Consider the following 24710-nt stretch of genomic DNA (forward strand, 5'->3'; position numbering starts at 1 on the left):
TAACCACATCCTCTGGCAACAAATTCCAGAGCTTTATTGTGCATTGAGTGAAAAAGAATTTTCTCCGATTAGTCTTCAATGTGCTACTTGCTAACTTCATGGAGTGCCCCCTAGTCCTTCTATTATTCGAAAGTGTAAATAACTGATTCACATCTACTCGTTCAAGACGCGCGTATCTTATAAAATCCGGCGCACTTTTGTTCGCGCCGGTTGGGCAAACCAAAGTATGCGTGCACATACTTATTTAAGATCTACCTCTCTCTGTTTATGGGATCTGGCGATTGTATCCCTGCATCTAGGCTCATTGTATCTATCCTTCTGTAGCCTGAAAATCAGGGCTAGTGTTTCCATTAGGCAAACTAGGTAGTTGCCTTGAGTGCAGCAGAGGTAGCCAATCTTCACTCTCAATAGACACCAATCCACTCAGGTATTCTGGATATCCCTAAGGAATACATATGAGATACATTTGTTGACCTTTGAAACAGTGTGCATCCAAATCTATCTCATGCATATTTATTAGGGGTGTCCTAAGAACACCAGCATATTGGAGTCCAGGGAGGCTGGAGATTGCCTACCACTGATTTCCACATAGACTCTTCTTTGTTTGTCATTTTTTTCTTACACTAATTTTTGGCAAATGTGTTCCTTTTACTCTTTCCAAAAACACATCAACCAGGTATGTAGGGTAATGAGACGTGTCCTAACAAGCTCCGCAGAAATGGTACGAGTTCCATAATAGGCTAAAGATTATGTATACTATTAAAAATACTGGTTTAGAAAGTTCAATATTTATTTTTGCGGATGTCTTGTTAATATGAAGGAGTTTACATTTACATTATTTTAGCTTCAGTTTAACAGTTCTGTGCACTTTTCCCAACTTTTGTTCATCAGTTGATCATGTGTAAAAGAAAAAGATATTTGAGAATAATACAATAATATAACCTCTGTACAATGTTTTTTTTTCAAAGCTGCAGTATGCAATAATCTAAAAGCTCATACCATAGTGTTCTTCTCTTAGAAATATTACATTTTAAAACATTCAGAGTCTACCTATTTTCCAAACCACTGCAACACCTCAGAACTTACTTGGTCTCTGCTGTCTTTTCTAGGGATGTGAATCGTTTTAGGACGATTAAAATTATCGTCCGATAATTTTAATATCGTCTTAAACCGTTATGGAACACAATACAATACAGATTCTAACGATTTATCGTTATAAATCATTAGAATCGTGAGCAGGCACACTAAAACCCCCTAAAACCCACCCCCGACCCTTTAAATTAAATCCCCCACCCTCCCGAACCCCCCCCAAATAACTTAAATAACCTGCGGGTCCAGCGGCGGTCCGGAACGGCAGCGGTCCGGAACGGGCTCCTGCTCCTGCATCTTGTCGTCTTCGGCCGGCGCCATTTTCCAAAATGGCGCCGAAAAATGGCGGCGGCCATAGACGAAAAAGATTGGACGGCAGGAGGTCCTTCCGGACCCCCGCTGGACTTTTGGCAAGTCTCGTGGGGGTCAGGAGGCCCCCCACAAGCTGGCCAAAAGTTCCTGGAGGTCCAGCGGGGGTCAGGGAGCGATTTCCCGCCGCGAATCGTTTTCGTACGGAAAATGGCGCCGGCAGGAGATCGACTGCAGGAGGTCGTTCAGCGAGGGTTCCGGCGCCTCGCTGAACGACCTCCTGCAGTCGATCTCCTGCCGGCGCCATTTTCCGTACGAAAACGATTCGCGGCGGGAAATCGCTCCCTGACCCCCGCTGGACCTCCAGGAACTTTTGGCCAGCTTGTGGGGGGCCTCCTGACCCCCACGAGACTTGCCAAAAGTCCAGCGGGGGTCCGGAAGGACCTCCTGCCGTCCAATCTTTTTCGTCTATGGCCGCCGCCATTTTTCGGCGCCATTTTGGAAAATGGCGCCGGCCGAAGACGACAAGATGCAGGAGCAGGAGCCCGTTCCGGACCGCTGCCGTTCCGGACCGCCGCTGGACCCGCAGGTTATTTAAGTTATTTGGGGGGGGGTTCGGGAGGGTGGGGGATTTAATTTAAAGGGTCGGGGGTGGGTTTTAGGGGGTTTTAATGTGCCGGTTTTTCGATTTTTTCGATTTTTTAACGATTTTTTCACGATTTTTCACGATATTTTACCCCCCCAAACGGCAACAATACGATTCCCTCCCCCTCCCAGCCGAAATCGATCGTTAAGACGATCGAGGACACGATTCACATCCCTAGTCTTTTCTGTCTAATTCTGTACTTTCATCCTTTCTGGCTTATTATACTTTGGGGTAGATTTTAAAAGAAGCGCGATCAGCCTACTTTTGCTTGCGCATCAGACTCAAGCAAAAGTACGCTGGATTTTAGTAGATACGCGCGGAGCCGCGCGTATCCACTAAAATCCTGGATCGGCGCGCGCAAGGCTATCGATTTTGTATAGCCTGCGCGCGCCGAGCCGCGCTGCCTCCCCCCGTTCCCTCCAAGGCCGCTCCGAAATCGGAGCGGCCTTGGAGGGAACTTTCCTTTGCCCTCCCCTCACCTTCCCCTCCCTTCCCCTACCTAACCCACCCGCCCGGCCCTGTCTACACCCCCCCCTTACCTTTGTCGGGGGATTTACGCCTCCCGGAGGGAGACGTAAATCCCCGCGCGCCAGCGGGCCTGCTGCGCGCCGGGCCGCGACCTGGGGGCGGGTACGGAGGGCGCGGCCACGCCCCCGGGCCGTAGCCACGCCCCGTACCCGCCCCCAAAACGCTGCCGACACGCCCCCGGAACGCCGCGACGACCGGGCCCGCCCCCCGACACGCCCCCGACACGCCCCCCTCCGAGAACCCCGGGACTTACGCGAGTCCCGGGGCTCTGCGCGCGCCGGGAGGCCTATGTAAAATAGGCTTCCCGGCGCGCAGGGCCCTGCTCGCCTAAATCCGCCCGGTTTTGGGCGGATTTAGGCGAGCAGGGCTCTGAAAATCTACCCCTTTATTTCTTGTATATTACATATTTTGAGGAAAACAAAGTTGCTTCCTTATTTTTGTAGATGCACCTATGTTTTTAAAACTCCCCTTTCCATCCATTCTTCCACTATGCACTGCTTTGTTTATACCACAGCTGCCTAAACTTCTCCTGGTGACCCCAGAGTTAGTCAGGTTTCAGGATATTCACAATGAATACACATGAGATCAATTTGCATGCATAGGAGACTCAATGTATGCAAATCTATCATGCATGTTCATTGTAGATCTCCTGAAAATCTGACTGGCTGTAGGTCACCAGGACTGGCTTAGGAAGCTCTGCTTTATACTGCACATTCATCAGCAAAATGCCTGCATAGGATTCTAAAAATGACCAGCAAAGTATAACACTGAATTTACTTAAACTGGTAATGCTAAGATAACCTAAGTTGAAGGAATTTTCAAGAAGCCTTTACACACTATATTTTACAGAGATAGCATAAAAAGATTAAGAGACTAAGGTAGAAGGTTCTAGATTATGGCAGCTAAGGTTTAAGGTAAATAGTACAAGAATGCACATACAAGAATGTACATGGTATGCAGAAACCCAGGAGCAGAATATGAATGGGAGGAACTGATGAGTATCTAGGACAGGATTAGGCAACTCCAGACTTCAAGTGCCACAAACAGCTCTGGTTTTCAGGATATTCACAATAAATATGCTTGAGATATATTTTCATACAATAAAGGCAGTGCATCAAATATTAGGGATGTGAATCGTGTCCTCGATCGTCTTAACGATCGATTTCGGCTGGGAGGGGGAGGGAATCGTATTGTTGCCGTTTGGGGGGGTAAAATATCATGAAAAATCGTTAAAAATCTAAAAATCTAAAAATCGCAAAACCGGCACATTAAAACCCCCTAAAACCCACCCCCGACCCTTTAAATTAAATCCCCCACCCTCCCGAACCCCCCCCCAAATGAGTTAAATAACCTGCGGGTCCAGCGGCGGTCCGGAACGGCAGCGGTCCGGAATGGGCTCCTGCTCCTGAATCTTGTTGTCTTCAGCCGGCGCCATTTTCCAAAATGGCGCCGAAAAATGGCGGCGGCCATAGACGAACACGATTGGACGGCAGGAGGTCCTTCCGGACCCCCGCTGGACTTTTGGCAAGTCTCGTGGGGGTCAGGAGGCCCCCCACAAGCTGGCCAAAAGTTCCTGGAGGTCCAGCGGGGGTCAGGGAGCGATTTCCCGCCGCGAATCGTTTTCGTACGGAAAATGGCGCAGGCAGGAGATCGACTGCAGGAGGTCGTTCAGCGAGGGTTCCGGCGCCATTTTCCAAAATGGCGCCGGCTGAAGACAACAAGATTCAGGAGCAGGAGCCCGTTCCGGACCGCTGCCGTTCCGGACCGCCGCTGGACCCGCAGGTTATTTAACTCATTTGGGGGGGGTTCGGGAGGGTGGGGGATTTAATTTAAAGGGTCGGGGGTGGGTTTTAGGGGGTTTTAGTGTGCCGGCTCACGATTCTAACGATTTATAACGATAAATCGTTAGAATCTGTATTGTATTGTGTTCCATAACGGTTTAAGACGATATTAAAATTATCGGACGATAATTTTAATCGTCCTAAAACGATTCACATCCCTATCAAATATATCCTATGCATAGTAATTGTAGACATCCTGAAAACTAGGCCTGTTTGTAGCAATTGGGGACTGGAGTTAGCTACCCCTGATGTAGCAGGATGTGGGTAAATCATATCTGTTTGCATTTGTTTATTTTGCTGCTCAGTTCTTCTGGAAAATAATTTCTTTCTAACTTCTTTCCTTTCCTTTCTAGGGTTTTCCACCTCCTGGATTCCCAGTAAGATTAATTGATTTTTCATGTTCAAGCATAAGCTTTTATTTTGCCTTCTGCAATATATTCAAATAACACATATAGCATTCATACAATTTATATAACTTTATTATTCCTTCTGTCACTAGCATTTACTATTACAAATATATGATTTTCAAGTATCCCCTTTGTTTTATTAGAGCAGGCCTTTCCCTTCCTTATCATGTGAGATAAGAACACTTTTAGAACAAAGAGGATATATGAAAGCTGTTTCATTTGTCTTTAAATTTTTCATAGGCAAGTGGAGTCTCACATAAATAAAGGAAGCCATTTTTCAAAATGTCACCCTGCACTCACTGTCTCTCCTCACAGGGTTCAGAAGAGAAACTTCAGGCCAGCATTGTTTCTTTTTCTCCTCCTCAGGAAGAGATTACCTAGGCCGGCTCAGACCTCTCTCTCTAGGTCACACAGGGGATCCCTGGCTCCATACTGCTCTCTGGCTTCCTGGGGCCTAAGGAGTGGATGCCTAACATGAGTTTACTGTCTTTCATTTTCTAGGGCTGAGTGAGGGGGTTCCCTGGCCCATGCTGACTCCTTTCTCTGCCCTGAGCATGAGGAGGCAAACCTTGGCCACGCACTGACCACATGATACAGGAGCCCAAATGCCACCACTCAGACATTCTTTCTTGATCATCTTTTTTGACATTATGTCACTATTTCTGAAAATAAATTTCAAAAAGTACAATTTGTACCCTTTCTAATGACACCCAAACAGGTGATTTCTAACCCAGTCCTGGAGGCACTCTTAACTGATCTGGTTGTAAGGATATCCATATTGATTAATCATATTCATTGTTGCTATCCAGAAAACACAACTGGCTAAGCCAGTTGGGTGTTCACAACTGACAGGTCGATACTCTAAGGCCGCGGTAGAAAGAGTGCCGCAGTGCCGGGCGCACCCTCGTTCCCCGCACGCACAGTCCTGCTCACATACCGCTCGATACTCTATGTAAATTACTTGCAAATGCAAGCCGTGTCTGCGAAGCGTTAGGCGAAGGTTAGGCCCGCGCAACCCATTTTACTGTATAGGCACTTAATACAGCACCTATACAGTATCCTGGGTGCGCTGGTGCCTGTCATTTCAAATGACATTTGAAATGACAGGCACCAGGAAGTGGATGGTTCCCCGCCCCCTCTCGAAGCAAGGCGCAGGGCGAAAATTAAAACAAAAGGGAATAAAGTGTTTTATATATATATATATATATATATATATATATATATATACCTTGTCACTTTCCGAATCCCCCATCTCCACACGGGTGGGCGGGTGTGCGGTCATCGAGGCGGCGGCGGGAGCCAGGGGGCGGGTGGGCGCGCGTTTGATCCAGGCGGCGGCGGGAGCCGGCGGGCGTGCATTCATCCAGGCGGCGAAAGCGGCCTCCGGCAGCCCCCGCCGGCAGTGAATGAATGCACGCCTGAGTTGGGTAACATTGATGTAAACCTTTTAAATGGGGTAATGGGAAATACCCATAGTACCTATAATAATCAGAGTAAATTATCCATTAGTTTACATATAATTGAAAAATTGCTAAATATTTTTGGGGAGAATTCAACATTTTAACCTTTTTTTCACTGCTTCCTCTGCTTGGGGAGAAGATCCCAGATCACTCACTGTTTATGGGATCTGGCGATTGTATCCCTACATCTAGGCTCATTGTATCTATCCTTCTGTAGCCTGAAAATCAGGGCTAGTGTTTCCATTAGGCAAACTAGGTAGTTGCCTTGAGTGCCAAAATTTTAGAGCAGCAAAATCCCATCAGCACGAGGCCCAGAGGGAGAGAGCCAATACTCCCAAAGAAGGGAGATCTGTGCTGGAGCTGCTGCCTTTAGGTAAGCAGGGGATAAGGGGTGCATGACTGAAGGCAGTGCATGCAAATATATCCTATGCACAGTAATTGTAGACATCCTGAAAACTAGGCCTGTTTGCAGCACTTGAGGCCTGGAGTTATTTACCCCTGATGTAGGAGGATGTGGGTAAATCATATCTGATTGCATTCGTTTATTTTGCTGCTCAGTTCTTCTGGAAAATAATTTCTTTCTAACTTCTTTCCTTTCCTTTCTAGGGTTTTCCACCTCCTGGATTCCCAGTAAGATTAATTGATTTTTCATGTTCAAGCATAAGCTTTTATTTTGCCATCTGCAAAATATTTAAATAACACATATAGCATTCATACAATTTATATAACTTTATTATTCCTTCTGTCACTAGCATTTACTATTACAAGTACATGATTTTCAAGTATCCTTCAAGTAAACCTTTTAAATAGTACCTATGATAATAGTACCTATAATAATCAGAGTAAATTATCTATTACTTTACATACAATTGATAAATTACTAAATATATTTTAGCGAGAATTCTACATTTTAACTCTTTTTTTTTTTTTGTTTCCATTGCCTGGGGAGAAGATCCCAGATCACTCTCTGTTTATGGGATCTGGCGATTGTATCCCTGCATCTAAGCTCATTGTATCTATCCTTCTGTAGCCTGAAAATCAGGGCTAGTGTTTCCATTAAGCAAACTAGGTAGTTACCTTGAGTGCCAAAATTTTAGAGCAGCAAAATCCCATCAGCACGAGGCCCAGAGGGAGAGAGCCAATACTCCCTAAGAAGGGAGAGCTGTGCTGGAGCTGCTTCCAGTAGGTAAGCAGGGGATAAGGGGTGCATGACTGAAGGTTCACCTCGGGGTTCATATTCTCTTGCACTGGCCATACTGAAGTTTGAGTCACAAGCCATATGCATTCTCTCTGCTCCCAGGGTTTTGGAAGAGATCCCTGGTCCTTGTTCACTGCCTCTCCCCTCCTGGGTACTGAACATGGGAGCCCTCAGCCCAGAATTCACTCTTCCCTGCTTCTGGGACTGAGAGAGGGGATCCTTAGTTCTGCACTGGTCACATAACACAGGAACCTGAGTGCACCATGAATCTGCCATTTTTATACAGCCACTATAGTGTTTCCAGCAGTGGTAGCCAATCTTCACTCTCAATAGACACCAATCCACTCAGGTATTCTGGATATCCCTAAGGAATACATATGAGATACATTTGTTGACCTTTGAAACAGTGTGCATCCAAAAATCTATCTCATGCATATTTATTAGGGATGTCCTAGAAACTCCAGGATATTGGAGTCCAGGGAGGCTGGAGATTGCCTACCACTGATTTCGAAATAGACTGTTCTTTATTTGTCACTTTTTTCTTACACTATTTTTTGGGAAATGTATTCCTTTTACTTTTACCAAAAACACATCAACCATGTGTGTAGGGTAATGAGAAGTGTCCTAACAAGCTCCGCAGAAATGGTATGAGTTCCATATTAGGCTAAAGATTATGTATACTATATAAAAATACTGGTTTAGAAAGCTCAATATTTATTTTTGTGGATATCTTGTTAATATGAAGAAGTTTACATTTACATTATTTTAGCTTTAGTTTAACAGTTCTGTGCACTTTTCCAGGCTTTTGTTCAGCAGTTGATCATGTGTACAAGAAAAAGACATTTGAGCATAGTACATTAATGTTACGTCAGTATAATGTGTTTTTTTTTTTTCAAAGCTGCAGCATGCAATCATCTAAAAGCTAATACCATAGTGTTCTTCTCTTGGAAATAAAACATTTTAAAACAGTCAAGTCTATCCATTTTCCAAAACTACTGCAACATCTCACACTTTACTTGGTCTCTGCTATCTCTTTCAGTCTAATTTCTAATTTAATCCTTTCTGGTTTAATATACTTCATTTCTTGTATTTTACATATATTGGGGGAATAAGTTGCTTCTTTATTTTTGTAGATACACCCATGCTTTTAAGACTCTCCTTCCCATCCATTTCTTTAGCTATGCATTGCTATGTTTATACCACAGCTATCCCAACCTCTCCCGGTGACGGCACAGTTAGTCGGGTTTTCAGGATATGCACAGAGAATAAACATGAGATCAATATGCTTGCATTGGAGACCCAATATACACAAATCGATCATGCATGTTCATTGTGGATCTACTGAAAACCCGACTGACTGTAGGTCACCAGGACAGGCCTAGGAAGCTCTGGTTTATACTGCACATTCATCACTGAAATGCCTGCATGGGATTCAAAAATGACCAGCATAGTATAACACTGAATTTACTTAAAATTGTAATGCTAGGATTACCTAAATTGAAGGAGTTTGCAAAAGGCCTTTACACATTAAATTTTACAGAGATAGCATAACAAAATCAAGAGACTTAGGGGGTCATTTTCTATCGGTATCGCACGTGAAAAGGGACTTTTCGAAAGCAAAAAAGTCCCTTTTCGTGTGCGTTAGCTGGATCGAGGTGGAGTCGAGGCGGAGTCGGCACCGGAAGAGAGGAGTCGGGTAGCATCGGGGAGGACACTGCAGAAACATCACTGGCGGCGATAAGGTAAGACCCATTATCGCCGCCAGTAACATGCCCAATAGCACCACCTTTCACGGTGGCACTATTGGGTGCGAAAGCCGGCAGCGATAACACCGCGGTAGTGCGATCGCTGCTGGCTTTACTAGGCCCGCCCCCCCTCCCCCACTTCGTCTCCCCACCCCGCATTACCGCCAGGATTCAGTAATCCCTGCAATAAAAGAAAATCTAGCTATTAGATAGAAGATTCCAGATTATGGCAGCTAAGGTTTATTGTAAATAGTAGAAGAATGTATATGGTACGCAGAATCCCAGGGGAGCAGAATATGATGGGGTAAGGTACTGATGATTATCTAGGACAGCATTAGTCAACTGCAGTCTTCAAGTGCCACAAAAGATCTGGTTTTCAGGATATTCACAATAAATATGCTTGAGATATATTTTCCTACAATAAAAACAGTGCATGCAAATATATCCTATGCACAGTAATTGTGGATATCCTGAAAACCAGTCCTGTTTGCAGCACTTGAGGCCTGGAGTTAGCTACCCCTGATCTAGAAGGATGTGGGTAAATCACATCTGATTGCATTAGTTTATTTTGCTGCCCATTTCTCCTGGAAAATAAATTCTAGCTAACTTCTTTCCTTTCCTTTCTAGGGTGTTCCACCTCCCGGAGTCCCAGTAAGATTAATTTCTTTTTCACTTTAAGGCATAAGCTTTTATTTGACCTTCTGTAATATTTTCAAATAAGACATATTGCATTGATACAATTTATATAACTTTATTATTCCTTCTGTCACCAGTAATTACAATAGATGATTTTGTATTATCCTCTTTGTTTTATTAGAGCGGGCCTTTCCCTTCCTAACCATATGAGATAAAAACACTTTTAGGACAAAGGAGATATACGAAAGCTGTTTCATTTGTCTTTAAATTTTTCATTGACAAGTGGAGTCTCACATAAATAAAGGAAGCCATTTTTCAAAATGTCACCCTGCACTCACTCTCTCTCCTCACAGGGTTCAGAAGGGAAACTTCAGGCCAGCATTGTTTCTTTTTCTCCTCCTCAGGAAGAGATTACCTAGGCCGGCTCAGACCTCTCTCTCTAGGCACACAGGGGATCCCTGGCTCCATACTGCTCTCTGGCTTCCTGGGGCCTAAGGAGTGGATGCCTAACATGAGTTTACTGTCTTTCATTTTCTAGGGCTGAGTGAGGGGGTTCCCTGGCCCATGCTGACTCCTTTCTCTGCCCTGAGCATGGGGAGGCAAACCTTGGCCACGCACTGACCACATGATAAAGGGCACTTACCAGGTTTTTGTGGCCTGGTTTGGCCTCTGTTGGAAACAGGATGCTGGGCTTGATGGACCCTTGGTCTGACCCAGTATGGCACGTTCTTATGTTCTTATGAGCCCAAGTGCCACCATTCACTCTTTTTTGAACATTTTTTTGACATTATGTTACTATTTCCAAAAATAAAATTTAAAAAGTACAACTTTTACCCTTTCTAATGACACCTAAATAGGTGTTTCCTAGCCCAGTTCTGGAGACACTCTTAACTGATCTGGTTTTAAGGATATCCATATTGATTAATTATATTCATTGTGGCTATCCAGAAAACCCAACTGGCTCAACTTTCACAACTGAGTTGCGTAACATTGATGTAAACCATTTGAATGAGGTAATGGGAAGTACCCATAGTACCTGTAATAATCAGAGTAAATTATCTATTACTTTACATACAATTAAAAAATTGATAAGTATTTTTTGGGGAGAATTCCACATTTTAATTCTTTTTTTACCTCTTCCACTGCCTGGGGAGAAGACCCCAGATCACACTCTGCTTATGGGATCTGGGGATTGTTCCTCTAGCTCTATGCTCACTGTATCTATCCTTTTGTGGCTTGAAAATTAGGGTTAATGCTTTCATTAGACCAACTAGGCATTGCTTACAGTGCCAATATTGTAGGGGCAGCCAAATCCCACCAGCACGAGGCCTAGAGGGGGAGAATCAATGTTGTCAAAGCAGGGAGTGCTGTGTTCATGTTGCCACCGGTAGGTAAGCTGGGGGTAGGGGATGCATAGACCAAAGGTTCACCTCAGGGGCCATATTCTTTTGCACTGACCATGCTGCCGTTTAAGTCACAAGCCATATGCTCACTCTCTTTTTCCTGGGCTTTTGGAAGAGCTCCCTGGTCCCTCTCCACTGCCTCTCCCTTCCTGGATACCGAGCGTGGTGGGACCCTCAGCCCAGAATTCGCTCTACCCTGCTTCAGGGACTGAGAAAGCAGAACCTTAGCTCTGCACTGTTCACATAGCACAGGAACCTGAGTGCACCATGAATCAGCCATTTTTATGCAGCCACTGTAGTGGTTTTGACCAGAGGTAAGCAACCCACACACCCAATGGACACCAGTCCACTCCGGTTTCCTGGGTCTCCCTAAGGAATATATATGAGATAGATGTGTACACCTTTGAAACAGTGTGCATCCAAAAATCTATCTCATGCATATTTATTAAGGATATCCTAAAAACCCCAGCATATTGAGTTCACGGAGACTGGAGAATGCCTACCACTGATTTCCACACAGACTGTTCTTATTTTTCATCATGAAAACCAGGCTTGTTTGCAGCACTTGAGGCCTGGAGTTAGCTACCCCTGATCTAGAAGGATGTGGGTAAATCATATCTGATTGCATTAGTTTATTTCTAGCTAACTTCTTTCCTTTCCTTTTTAGGGTGTACCACCTCCTGGAGTCCCAGTAAGATTAATTTCTTTTTCATTTTAAAGCATAAGCTTTTATTTGACCATCTGCAGTGTTCAAATAAGACATATTGCATTCATGCCATTTATATATCTTTATTATTACTTCTTTCACAATCTGGCTTTCTCTTCATGTCCCCACCTCTAATGATCATCTGGTGATCCCATTGATTCTCAATGTTTTTGTCACAGTGTATATACCTCTCACCTCCACTGCAAAATTATTCCCCTGTTTGAAGTTATTTTGTGAATAAATCTACTAAGAAGTATGCTAAATTGGATCCATACAATGAAAGGGAGATTGAAAGAGATGACATATATTCTTTCTGGAAGTCTGGCTGTATATGTAATATGTTTCTTTTTTTTTTTGTAATGATTTCTATGTTAGGGCTGGATTTTCTAAGTTCTGTGAACTTAGAAAATCCAGTGGTCACAGGGGGCAGGGGGGGGGGGTGCGAAACGGGGGGGGGGGGCAGTCCTGCGCTAGCCGGTAGCGATTGCACCGCCATGGTGCGATCTCTGCCGGCATTGCGCCAAATAACTACACCATAAAAGGTGTAGTTATTGGCCGCGAAATCGGCAGCGAAAAGGCTCCTTACCTTTTGGCTGTCCGCGCCGTCCTCACAGAGTTGGCCCTGGTGACGCCCCGACTCCTCCTCTTCCGGGGCCGACTCCGCCCTGATGTAGGTAGTGCAGGCGTGCGATAGCCTTAGAAAATAAGGCCCTTAATGTCATGGACAATTTTTCTTTTAGAGAAAAGAAAGCACACACTGTAGCCACAAATGAAATACTGGTACTCCTCCCACAGCTGCTTAATGCTGAAAGGTGAACCAGAGAAAAACAATTTTTAAATGAAGTTGAGAAGCTGGATGTAAGCTAGAAGCCTCATCCACTTTATTCTCAGGATTTCCACTCCCAGGATCCCCATAATCCCAGGAGCCCTTGCTATTTCCTCCCTTGCCTTTAAGGAAGATGGGAAATGTAGTCTCTTTTCTTGTTCTAACTCTATGCCTTTACCTAGGAGATACAAACACCTTTTTCTCTTTTAATTTTGATATCATGCTTTTTTCTTCACTTATGGTCATAAAAAATTTCAGAAAAATTAAAGTTAAAAAACCCTAAGAATGGTAACCACAGATTTCAATTGTGTAAGAAGCCCAAAGGAACAGGAGGAAGCTCCTGGTCAAAAGAATTGGCCCCATACCAAATCTGATAGCCACTGACAGTGTATCTAAACTACTCAAGCAGTGCAGATTTTCTGACAGATCCCACCAGAGCATCAACCTGGAACTTTCTGTTGCCAGCATGGAACTTTTTTGTACCTTAGAAGATTTGTTAATCTGAACGTGTAACAGGAAGTTTTATTTTTTAGTCCCTCATGGCCGGTATTATAGAGATATGCAGCCCCAAATTTTCCATTTCACTAGTTTTTTCATTCCAAGGGGTGGGGAATTCACTTTTTGGTTTGTTTAATGTTTCTTTAGTGTTCGTTTCATTTACCAAATTGAAATAAACACATTAAACACAGAAAAAAAAAATAAAAAAGAGCCTCTTGCAGTCCTGGAAAGCCCCTCGTGCCCTGCAAAATATCAACCAGGGCTCTGGTTTGCCCGGTTGGGCCTCCCCAGGCCACTCCAACCCCCCACTTCTGGCCCACAAAACTAAGCTGACCTTGGCCCAGACCCAGCCTAGCCACCCCCCCCCCCCCCAGGCCCCTTCCCCCTGTTTAAATGTACTGGGGAGCTCCCACCCCAGCCCTCACTTACCTTGTTCCTGGGTCCTAACTGCGAAAGAGCAGGAGCGATGTCCACTTGCTCCCACCCTTGTCACAGAGCTTTAAAAATGGCACCGTCCACCTGGAGGACGGTGCCAAAGTGATGTTCTCATTCTTTGCTTTTTTTTGCATTTGTTTCAAATGAATGCATATCCCTAATAATTAATCAACTGTAGAAGCTCAAAAAATGTTCAGTTGCTTGTGATTTTCACTAAAGTGACTGTATAAAGAGGACATTTAAAAAAAACATTTCTACCTTAATCAACCAAGGAAACCTAGATCTAGTGAAAGTTGCAGAGGTAAAATAGATTTCAATTTTCAGAATCAGCTCTTGTCTATTTTTTATTTATTTATTTTTTTGTATAGTGGGTAGGCTCCATCGTCTGGTATAATATTTTCTGAGATCTAATTGGAAAGGAACAGTACAGCAATATTACCATAAATAGCCATGTGATGGAAATATGTAATAATGCATGAAATATGTCTTTCTTTATACTCTTTTGTCTCTATTGTGATTTAATTTGCTGAAACTCATGGATAATTATTTTGTGAATGCAATGATTTTCCATGGGGGTCAATTTTAAAAGCAGTGTGCGCGCTCCATGTGCACGCGGTCCCCCTTGCGCGCACGTGGATGCATTGATTTTATAACATGCATGAGTCGCCACGCGCATGCTATAAAATATGATATCCGCGTGCACATGCGTGGCCGGAGACTGGGAGGCAACTTTCCTATACCTCTAACTACCCTTCCTACCTTTTCCCCTCTCCTCCCCGGACCCAACCTATCTAGGCTATTTTGTTTTGTTTTTATACTTAATGCTTCTTTGGAGCAGAAGTAACGTCTGGGCGCCAGCAGCCAGCCTGCGTGCGCTTTCCCAGGACAGCCCCTGCCCTTCCCCACCCAGACCCCGCCCCTTTTCATCGGCCCTGCACTTCTGCGGGTATCGGGTTACGTGCGTAGCCGGGCCCTTTCTAAAATGCACTCGGCGGGTGCAGGGCCCGGCCACGCACGTAACCCCTGATACGGGGGCAGTCGAAAATTCGGGCGCATATTTCTCCAAGGTCAAACCAAGTTCATTTGCTAATATGTCAAATTTAAAAATGCAAAGACCATTTTCAAGTAAGAAAAGAATTGGGTTAGTATCTTGAAAAATTAGAAGTAAATACTTAAATTATTAATTGTATTGCTTTTTTTCTATTTTGTAGCCATTTTACCCACCATTCGGATTTCCTCAGGTATTTACTATCATAAGACCTGACTACTGTAGAACTGCCTATACAGATTCTAAAAAAATAGTTGTACTATATTCATTGACTGGCTAAACAGAATTTTTACCAGAAGTGTAGTTTCATGTGTGGAATGTCACACATTACAGACCTAAGTATGCAGCAAACATTTGAAATACTGGTTTCCATAAATGTCAAGCCTACACTACTGTATGTACATAAAGTATACAGTAGAGCTTTACTGAGGAAAAGCATGAATTAAGAATTACAGTGAAATGCACAACAACCATGATAGTCCAGTACTTTTGATTCATAGAACTTTCCCCATTGTTAAATGCATTATCTGATATTTTAACAGATTGTAATAGTAGGGATGATATTGGCATCATAAAATCTGCTTCAGATGCACATTTTTGGGGGTGATAAGTTACAGAACCTAAATTAAAACATACCCATCTATCAAACCCCTAAAACACTGAAACACTTATTAATAGCTTGGATTCAATTTGTTCATTTAAGGCATCAAGTCTTCAAAATTCCTCAGCCACGTATATGGTCAAAAACCTAGAAATACTTGGCCTGCAGCCAATTATTTCATGCTATAAAAAAGATATTTGGCTCTGACCTGTAGAGATGTACACTTGTTTGCACATTCCTGAATTTTGCCAAATAGGGAACATAATCCTTGGATTCCTTCAGTCATTCCAGAATATATTATTTTTTTCTGTCCTGATTAGTATACTCTGACAATAGACTGATTCTGGTAATTTCCAAAATGTTATATTTTTATTAGTAGATTGAATTCTAGTACCTACTAAAATATCACAATATTCAGCCTTCTGCATTTCAGACCCATTATGATGGCATCTCTATGATGTCATACTTATTTAAAAATTTTATTATACATTACATCACCAAAAGCACTCTGCATATCATACAAGATAATTAAAAATAAGATAACAAAATGCAACAATATAAGCAAATGAATCTAACATTCAAACTGGTGTGTGTGCACACATTTGCGCGCATATGTCAGCCCACGCCCAGGTATGTGGCTATTTTGTAACATACTCGCACATATGTACACATTATAAAATAGCCTGGCCGTGTGCACATTTGTAATACATTTGAAGTGGTTCTGAGCATATACACACAATTGCCACTTCTACCGCATAAATCGGGGGATTTTAAAAGGGGTGCGTGCCAACGCCATTCCCACTTTTACCAGTTCATCCCCAGTTCACCTAGTTAAGAGGTAGGTCATCTAACCCTCGATAATTTTATAGCCTTCACTCCCCCTCAGTTAGCCCTGACCTTTAAAACCCCGCAGATCTGCCTAGTTTTATTTTCTTTTTTAACTTACATGGCATCCTTAGCAAAAGTAAAATTACATGACAGGGAGCCTTGGCACATGCTGAGTCGAGTCAGTATTTAAGTGCACATCTTATATTCACACCCCAAAATGCTCATGCCCCACCCATACCCTGCCCCTTTTTGAAAATTTACGAGATGTGTGCACTGCAGGAGATGCGCGTATCTCAGTGGCTTTTAAAATCTGCTCAGTGTGCATGAGCCTGACCTCTTCGCGCATCCCCTAATTAGTGCATGCACTGGGCTTTTAAAATTCACCTCCATGTTAATAAAAATAAAATGGACATATTATTTTAAAAAAAGTATTACAACTTCAAAAAATTCTTAACATAAAGAACACAACAAACAAAAATATAAAATTTACAAAAGACTCAAGGTCCTAAAATTAATTCCAGCCAAATAATATCAAAACAGTACATAATAAACATCCCTTGTTATCTAGTGAATGACATAAACAACAAATACATGTCTTAATAGAAACAAACAGCATAAATACAAAATCACAAACATTCAATAATTAAAAACTATAAACATACTTAGAAAACAAAACTATATAGAAATTATAAGGTTTAGACAAGTTCCTAGAAGAACAGTCCATAAACTATTATTAAGATGGACTTCAAGAAATCTACTGGGATAAGCAGCATGGAATCTATCGACCTTTTGGGATCCTGCCAGGTACTTGTGCCCTAGATTGGCCACTGTTGGAAACAGGAGTCTGGGATTGATGGACCTTTAGCTGTCCCAGAATAGCAAAACGTACTGTATGCTCTTATGTTAATAAAAATTACAAACACAAAATCACAATAAGCAATAACTAAAGAATAAAGGAAGGTTCATTATGACCCAAATACTAACTGGATAATAATCAAGAAAGTCCCCTATACCTAGACAAAAAGCCAACAGCAAATATAAGTCAAAAAGCCTCACTTCATTTTTTTGGTGTGGGAAATGGAGGTTCCAGTTGGTTGGCCCCAGGGAGGGCCCTGAGTTAGGATGGGGGAGGACAGGGAGGCCTCAGGGAAGTCTCTGGTCTGCACTGCAGGTTTTTTCCACCATTTTTATTTTCAAAATGAAACAGAAGTAAACCAACAAAATGCTGATGGTTTTCTTTTGTTTTATTTTGGAAACAACATGAAATGAAATAGGAAATCTTGTTGACAGTTCCTGTTTTGTTGCAAATTAATGCTTATCCCTAATGAGTATAAGACAGAAAATGAATGAGAGAGCATAAAAACATAGTGGAGGCATTAGCAGCTCACCACTTCCCATTCCCCCTGTTCAGAGATTATTTAAAGTGCAAGCAGTGGGTACAAATTGGTGACAATTTTGTTATGCAATATAATTTAATACAGGGTTGGCCAGTTCCAGTCCTCAAGAGCCACAAACAGGCCTGGTTTTCAGGATATCCACAATAAATATACATGAGATATATTTGCATACAATGGAGGCAGTGCATGCAAATGTATTTAATGAATATTCATTGTGGATATCTGAAAAGCCAGAACTGTTTGTGGCTTTTGAGGACTGGGGTTGGCCAGTCTATGATCACTAATTACAGATTCCATAATCTCCAAGACAATTGCAGCAATTCCCATAACAATGCTCCCCCTCCTCACTCCTCCTACCAGTCCAGCTCATTATGTCATTTAATTGGTTACTAGTCATAGCCACTTATATCATTTACATTGGGACTACTAAACTGCTTTCATAGCCCCTGGTCCACTTTGAGTTGCCTTGAATTGTTGGCAATAATCTGCTCCAGGAGGGATGCTGTACCCCTGAGATCCATAGGTGGTGCATGCTGAACCATGCCAACGCAAAGCTATGTCCATCCCACCTGGAACTTTGTGGGCCCTTCAGCTGATCTGAGACCCTCCTTGTGGCTGTTACTTTGTGTATCAGGCAGTATTCATAGCATACTGTTTCTGCTGATTACTGTTTCCAATATCTTTCTGTAATAATTCTTGTACTATAAATCATCAGCAAAATATATTTTTTCTTCCAATTGTATTTAGGGTGGGCCTTATTTTCCTCCTAATGCATTCCCGGTAAGATCAATGCATTTTTCATTATATAGGATACATTTTTGTTATCTGTATCTAAACAAAATAATATGACAGCAATCAATAAGTCAAGGGTATACCAATATTTTTTCTGCAGCTCTGCTAACCATAACATTTATTTATAGTTAAGCTCTGGGAAAATATGTGCCTCGAGTTTTCTAGTTCATGCACTGGGAATTTAATTATCATCATTATTGTCATCATAATTAGCATCCTCATTTCTCTTTCCAGATCATCTGGAAACATTTCTTTGACACTGTAAACTCTTGACTCAAGGGTGTATTTATTGAGCAGAGTTAATGCCAACACAGAAGTTAATGTGCTAAGTACATGTGTTGCTGCTTAATGTATATTAGCACAGTATTCACACAGTAATTTCAGCCTTATTATGCAAATAATCTGAATGCTTTGCTAACATGCAGAATTGTGCAATGCAGCTTGTTTAACTTTCTGTGGACTATGTTAATACAAGGATTCGCACTAGTGCCGGTATTAATACCAAAATTTAATTCAATTTCTACAGAGGGAGTAAAACCTTTTGCGCTAAAAACACAAAGCAGCATGCTTTAATTGCAGAGCAATTAATGTGCTATTTGCGAAGGGATTTATGCCCTTTATTGAATGAATAGCATATTAAAAACCTGTGTTAGGGGCATGTTTAGCACATGTTAGCAAATAGGCCCCTTAGTGCCATCTGCTGTTGGAGATATATTCCCAACACTAGGAGGCCAATTTTCAAGAAATCATTTAAATGGATAACTTGGAGTTAGATGGATAACTTGAATAACCTGGAATGAAATAGCTAATTTGTGAGTTATCCATCTAAATGGCTTTAAATATTGACCTTAAAAAGAACGTTTTGTAACTATGTACTGTATATTAGGCAGTACTCGTAGCATATTGTTTCTACTATTTACTGCTTGCATACATTTCTGATAATAATTCTTTTACTGGTAATCATTGTTGGTGAAATATAATTTCTCTTCATTTTATATTTAGGGTGCACCCTTTAATCCTTATTTTCCATACCCGGTAAGGCCAATGCATTATTTATTATGCAGGATACATTTTTTTGACTAGTAACAAAAATAAACAAAATAAGACAGATAGTAATTAATATGAAAGTCAAGGATATACCAATATTTTTCACAACTCTCTTAACATTACATTTATTGTCTTTGTTACATTCCCTCATCTTTCTTTAAATGATTCAGACTCACAGACAGTTATGTCATCAGTTTGTTCCATTGTGACAGTATTTTAGAGAACTATAAATGTCTATCTGCATTTACTTATAATTAAAACAGTGTTAAGTGAATAAATGTCATAGGATTGTAATCCAGTCATAGCAATTTTCAAAGCATTTAGTGCCTAACTTTTGGAGCCGCAGCATATTCACACATATCACCCATAGGGTATACACATTTTTAAATTCAAGCAGTTGCTGATAGGGGGTAAACAAGGGTGCAGGTTATACTCATTTTTACCTTGGGCACTGTAGTACATACGGAAATGTAACTTGGTGCACATACATGCACAAGTTATAAAATAGTCCGGCCACACACACACGTGAGCCAAATTTTAAGCGGGTGACGCGCATGGGCACACAAATACTGCTTCTACCGCATAAATCAGGAGGGGGGAGGTTAAAAGGGGCGTAAGACGATGTTATTCTCAGTTTTACCAGTTTGGCCTCCCTTCACCCAGTTAAGAGACAGGTCCTCCAACCCCCCCCCCCCCCTACACACACTTTAATAGTCTTCATCCTTAAAACCCTGCAGATGTGCCTATTTATCTTTATTTTATAACTTACAAGGCATCCATAGCAGAAGTAAAGATACACGGCAGGGGGTCCTGGCAAGCGCCGGAACACATAATTATTTACGTGCACATCTCAGCTTCATCCCATGCCCCACCCCTTTTTTAAAACTTCCATGACGTGAGTGCTGCGGCATTTATGTGCGTATCTGGGCGGCTTTTAAAATCTACTTGGCACACAAGCCCGACTTATTCGCACATCCCCCAACTGATGCGTGCGCTGGGCTTTTAAAATTCACCTTTCATATGGCATAATAGGGTGCATGTTATACATTTTGGTTAGGAAGTAGGTAACCTGAGTTCTAGTTAGTTGATTATGAATAAGTCCCAATTTTATTTTTCCTGATGAAGGCCAGTTCTGTTCCTTAAAATCTTCCAATGTCTTATTTTCAGTATATCCATAATGAATATTCATGAAATATAATGGCATGTGTTTAGTCTAAAAACACATTTAATCTGCATATTTGGCTACACAAAATAAAATGTTTGTGACTTTTGAACATCAGAGTTGACTAAGGTGCACGTGTTATATTTAACAAGAAATGCAGATCTATTCTGCTTTTGAGGTACACCAATTCTGAAAACTCTTATTTCTTTTAGCCACGGTAATAATGTTCCTTCTTCCTTGGCAAGAAAATTATCTGTTACTCTTTTGGTAAGTCATATTTGCTACTGTTTTATTTTCCTTTCAGTTTTACTGTTGGCATGTGGGCCCAAATAATTCCCTGTAAAGTTTCTCACTAGCCCTGCTTTTATTCTGGTGGGAAAGCAGATGAACAGAAGAAGGATGTAACACCTCTTTAAGTTTGGTACGGAGGGGGACATACAATTATTTGTAAGTTCTTTGGGGCAGGGACCCTGGCTAGCTTTTACTTCTCCTATCCCAAAGTGTAGGTCCTTCAGACTAGGGGTAAAAAGGAGTCCTCTCCAGTACGGGGTGACTAGTAAGCTGTGCTGGAGTTTCCTCTTTCTGCAGCGCACTGTGTTGTGTGCCAAACAAACCACACTTGGACCACGTAGGCAGTATCCAAAATAATGCTGTATTGATATAGCCTCATTGAATGAAACAATTCACACTCCACAGTCTCTGCAGTTTCTGTCTTAATTACAGACCTTTTCTCCTTTATCTGTGTATTAGTCTTTATTAGGTTAAGAATCCATCCACACTTCTTGATTAGACTGTGCAGTGCTCCCTCCGGGCCAGGCCACCTTGGATGGACAGGGAACCCCTTCCAATGGCACAAAAATCTATCTTGGCACAGAGCTAATGTCTCTATCCCTCCGGGCTCTTTGCAGATGCCAGATGGGTGCCCTCCCTTGAATGTGGATCTTTTACTCACAGTTAGTAGATTAGTCTTCTGGTGGGATCCCAGGTGGTAGAAATCCTTGTGGGCTGCAGTTCCTGCCAGTCTCCTTGGTGGGCGGGAAGCGGGGCAGAAAAACACTTCATCCCAGATGTTGGAAAACAAATCTTCTTCACCAACTTAGATAACTGCAGGAATCCGCTGCAATGGGTCACCACCTTTGTTGGACAGATCTTCTCTAAACTCTGGACGTCTTCAGCCCAGGGCTCCCCATCCCCAGAGCATCGGAAAGGCCCAGGCCTTCAGCAGGGCTCTTCTTCATGAACGTTCAAAATCCCAAAATTAATCCCAGAGCGGCCACTCTGCACCTCCTGTGGAGAGTACAGCAGTGGAGCCTCTTTGACCTAACCTAGAGGGCTCTCGGAGGGTTTCTGAGACTCCAGGTAGGCCCAAAATCCAACTTAGGAAAATCAAAATACAACCTCTCACTCTCACTCTCAACTTAGACTGCCTCCAGAGCCTATTCCAGAGCTCACTATAAAACTTCAGGACCAAGGATTTGCATTACACCTCTACCAGTGGGAGGGCTGTCTATGAATGGGTACTCCCCTAATTATTTCCCTAATTGAACTAGACTGTTGCAAGACCTATTAGTAACCCAAAAAATGGCCTGGCTTACAGGGAGAATGAGCATGTACACTACAAGTTATATCTAATCTACATTGTTGAAAGATTAATTGTGTTATTTACAGAAAGGTGATGGAGCTCATAAACCAGAGGATCAAGTTTTCCTTTTATATATTGAGGTTACTTCATTTTTGTCAAACTGCTACAAATTAAGAATCAATCGTCCAGTGTTAAAAATATATCCTAATGTTTAGGACAGAGTAGCATGTAATTAAAAAATTTCCAAAGTAACAATTAGTCATAATACTTTTGATGAGAAAAAATGAAATAATAGTGACAACGTATAAGGTTACATCAGATGAAAGCCACAGTATATTATAAGAGGGCATAGATTTCACTATCTTTATAAAATCCATGATATTCACTATAGAAAGGCAGAAAGTCTATAACGTAATAGGGAGAAGGGACTGAGACAAGTTTTGTTCTTTCATGTTTTTTGATACTTATAACAACTCTTCTAATAAGCTTTCACACCCGGCACAGTCATTGGTCAAAATGCTGTCTCGAGCCAAGGTTGATTCCTTTTTTCTGAACTCCCATATTCAAACTCACAGACTGACTCAGAAGAGTGGTGTGGGGCACCACCTACCCACAATGTGGCATCCTGAGTGATCCCCTTTCTTGCCCATGACTTGTGACAGCCCCTTCAGTCCACATTTCAGAAGTAAACATTCAAGGGTGCAGCTCTCAAGAATGGTACATGCAGATAATGTCACAGTCAAATGTTAGCAGATGTTAGCATTTTTGCTTATTTACAGATATGTATGACTACAGACTAAGATTACCTAGAAAATAAAACAGGGGTTCTGTCGTCAATGGTACATCTCTTAAGAAAATAGGCGCTATAGAATCTTCAGATCGGCACATAACATCACGTAGTTTAATTCCTGGCATGCTGCACCGCTGGCGTGCCCAAGGCAAACACATATGCAGTAGGGGTGTGCATTCGGATTGACCACATTAGTAAAACGCAACTCATATTTTTTTTTTACTTAAAAAATTGATTCGACATAAACGATCGGATTTCCCACATATCGAACATAGATATGTTCGATATGTGGGAAATCGCGATTGTTGAGCCAAAATAAAAATTTAAACCCCCTCACCCTCCTTAATCCCCCCCCCAGACTTACCACAACTCCCTGGTGATCGAGCGAGGAGTGAGGACGCCATTTCTGCAATCCTTGGCGAGAAGCATGTGACGTCGGCGGCACGTCGAGTGACGCCGGCGTCACGTGATTCCCGGCTCGTTCGCGCCGGACGGCTCGTTCGGCCCAAAAAGAACTTTTGGCCAGCTTGGGGGGGTCAGGAGGCCCCCCCAAGCTGGCCAAAAGTTCTTTTTGGGCCGAACGAGCCGTCCGGCACGAACTCGCCGGGAATCACGTGACGCCGCGTCACTCGACGTGCCACCGACGTCACATGCTTCTCGCCAAGGATTGCAGAAATGACGTCCTCACTCCTCGCTCGATCACCAGGGAGTTGTGGTAAGTCTGGGGGGGGATTAAGGAGGGTGAGGGGGTTTAAATTTTTTTTTTGCACATATGTACATATACCCAACTCATTGGATTTTTTTTATGTCCATATTGGCTGCAAGTGGGACCCCCTTTCGGACATAAAAAATATGAACATAAAATTTTGCTCTGCACATCCCTAATATGCAGCAAGTTAGGGGTTGAATAGTAGTTGCAAAAAAGTTCCAGACGACAAATATAATAGTTGGTGAAGAACATAAACACAGAAAATAAGACCATGGTAAAAAGTAGTTATGCTAGAAGAAACTGGAATTTTATTGTGACCTCACTGGAAAGGCAGGATTAAGGTAACAAGTCCAAATAAATATGTAACTGTTCAAGGACAAAAAATATGAAATTATTAATTTGTGTTTCCATCAGACCAGAAAAGAACTGCCCCATCTGTACAGTAACCAGTGAAAAAGAACCAAATGTTTTCAAAGTGCCCTTGCTCGGTGATTTTATTTTAAATATAACACTAACCTGATTTTATGTTTTTTTGTTTTTGTTTTTTCTTTAATAGATGTGATGAGAACCGAAGTCCTTCAAGCTATAGCATGTTTCTACTTTTTCCTTACTCTGAATTATATGTTACTTTTGAGGTTCCTTTGTAACTCCTCATTGAATAAAGATAAAATGCATTGAAAAAATAAAAATGAATGTTTATAGTGTTTTATTGTCTGAAATTTTCTAAGATGTTTCATTGAACTAAAATTAGGAAAAATTCTTCCTGTCAAAACATGTCAGGTCCTGTGTCAGTAACATTCACAGCATGATAGATACTAGTTTACTTTTTAATTACTAATTTTTTTAACTGAATGTGAAATCACACTGCAAGGTAACTTTTTCTGATACATTCTATTGGTGATTAATGGACTGGCATTACATACAAGATGATCACTGCTTGTAGGCTATTTCAGGCATCCACCACTATAATGTCAGTAGAGCAATATTTGATCATACTTCCTCTGGGAATCTCAGCCTCCAACTTCTT

The 24710-nt window shown here is 42.0% G+C and overlaps 1 protein-coding gene across 2 annotated transcripts in view; it reads left to right on the plus strand.

Annotated features, from left to right (window-relative positions):
- The window catches only part of SMR3A (submaxillary gland androgen regulated protein 3A), a 31981-nt gene extending 11112 nt beyond the window's left edge, over window positions 1-20869 (plus strand). The window contains exons 5-12 of one of the 2 annotated variants that reach the window (XM_029598110.1): window positions 4767-4790; window positions 6887-6910; window positions 9851-9874; window positions 11930-11953; window positions 14939-14968; window positions 18349-18381; window positions 19396-19428; window positions 20815-20869. In XM_029598110.1, coding sequence (XP_029453970.1) covers window positions 4767-4790; window positions 6887-6910; window positions 9851-9874; window positions 11930-11953; window positions 14939-14968; window positions 18349-18381; window positions 19396-19428; window positions 20815-20823 — 201 coding nt within the window. In that variant the 3' untranslated portion in view covers window positions 20824-20869. The remainder of the gene's footprint in view (window positions 1-4766; window positions 4791-6886; window positions 6911-9850; window positions 9875-11929; window positions 11954-14938; window positions 14969-18348; window positions 18382-19395; window positions 19429-20814) is intronic. The other variant, XM_029598118.1, reaches the window with a different exon arrangement.
- The last annotated feature ends 3841 nt before the right edge of the window (window positions 20870-24710 follow it).

This window comes from Rhinatrema bivittatum, chromosome 1, assembly GCF_901001135.1.
Source record: "Rhinatrema bivittatum chromosome 1, aRhiBiv1.1, whole genome shotgun sequence".
NCBI lineage: Eukaryota > Metazoa > Chordata > Amphibia > Gymnophiona > Rhinatrematidae > Rhinatrema > Rhinatrema bivittatum.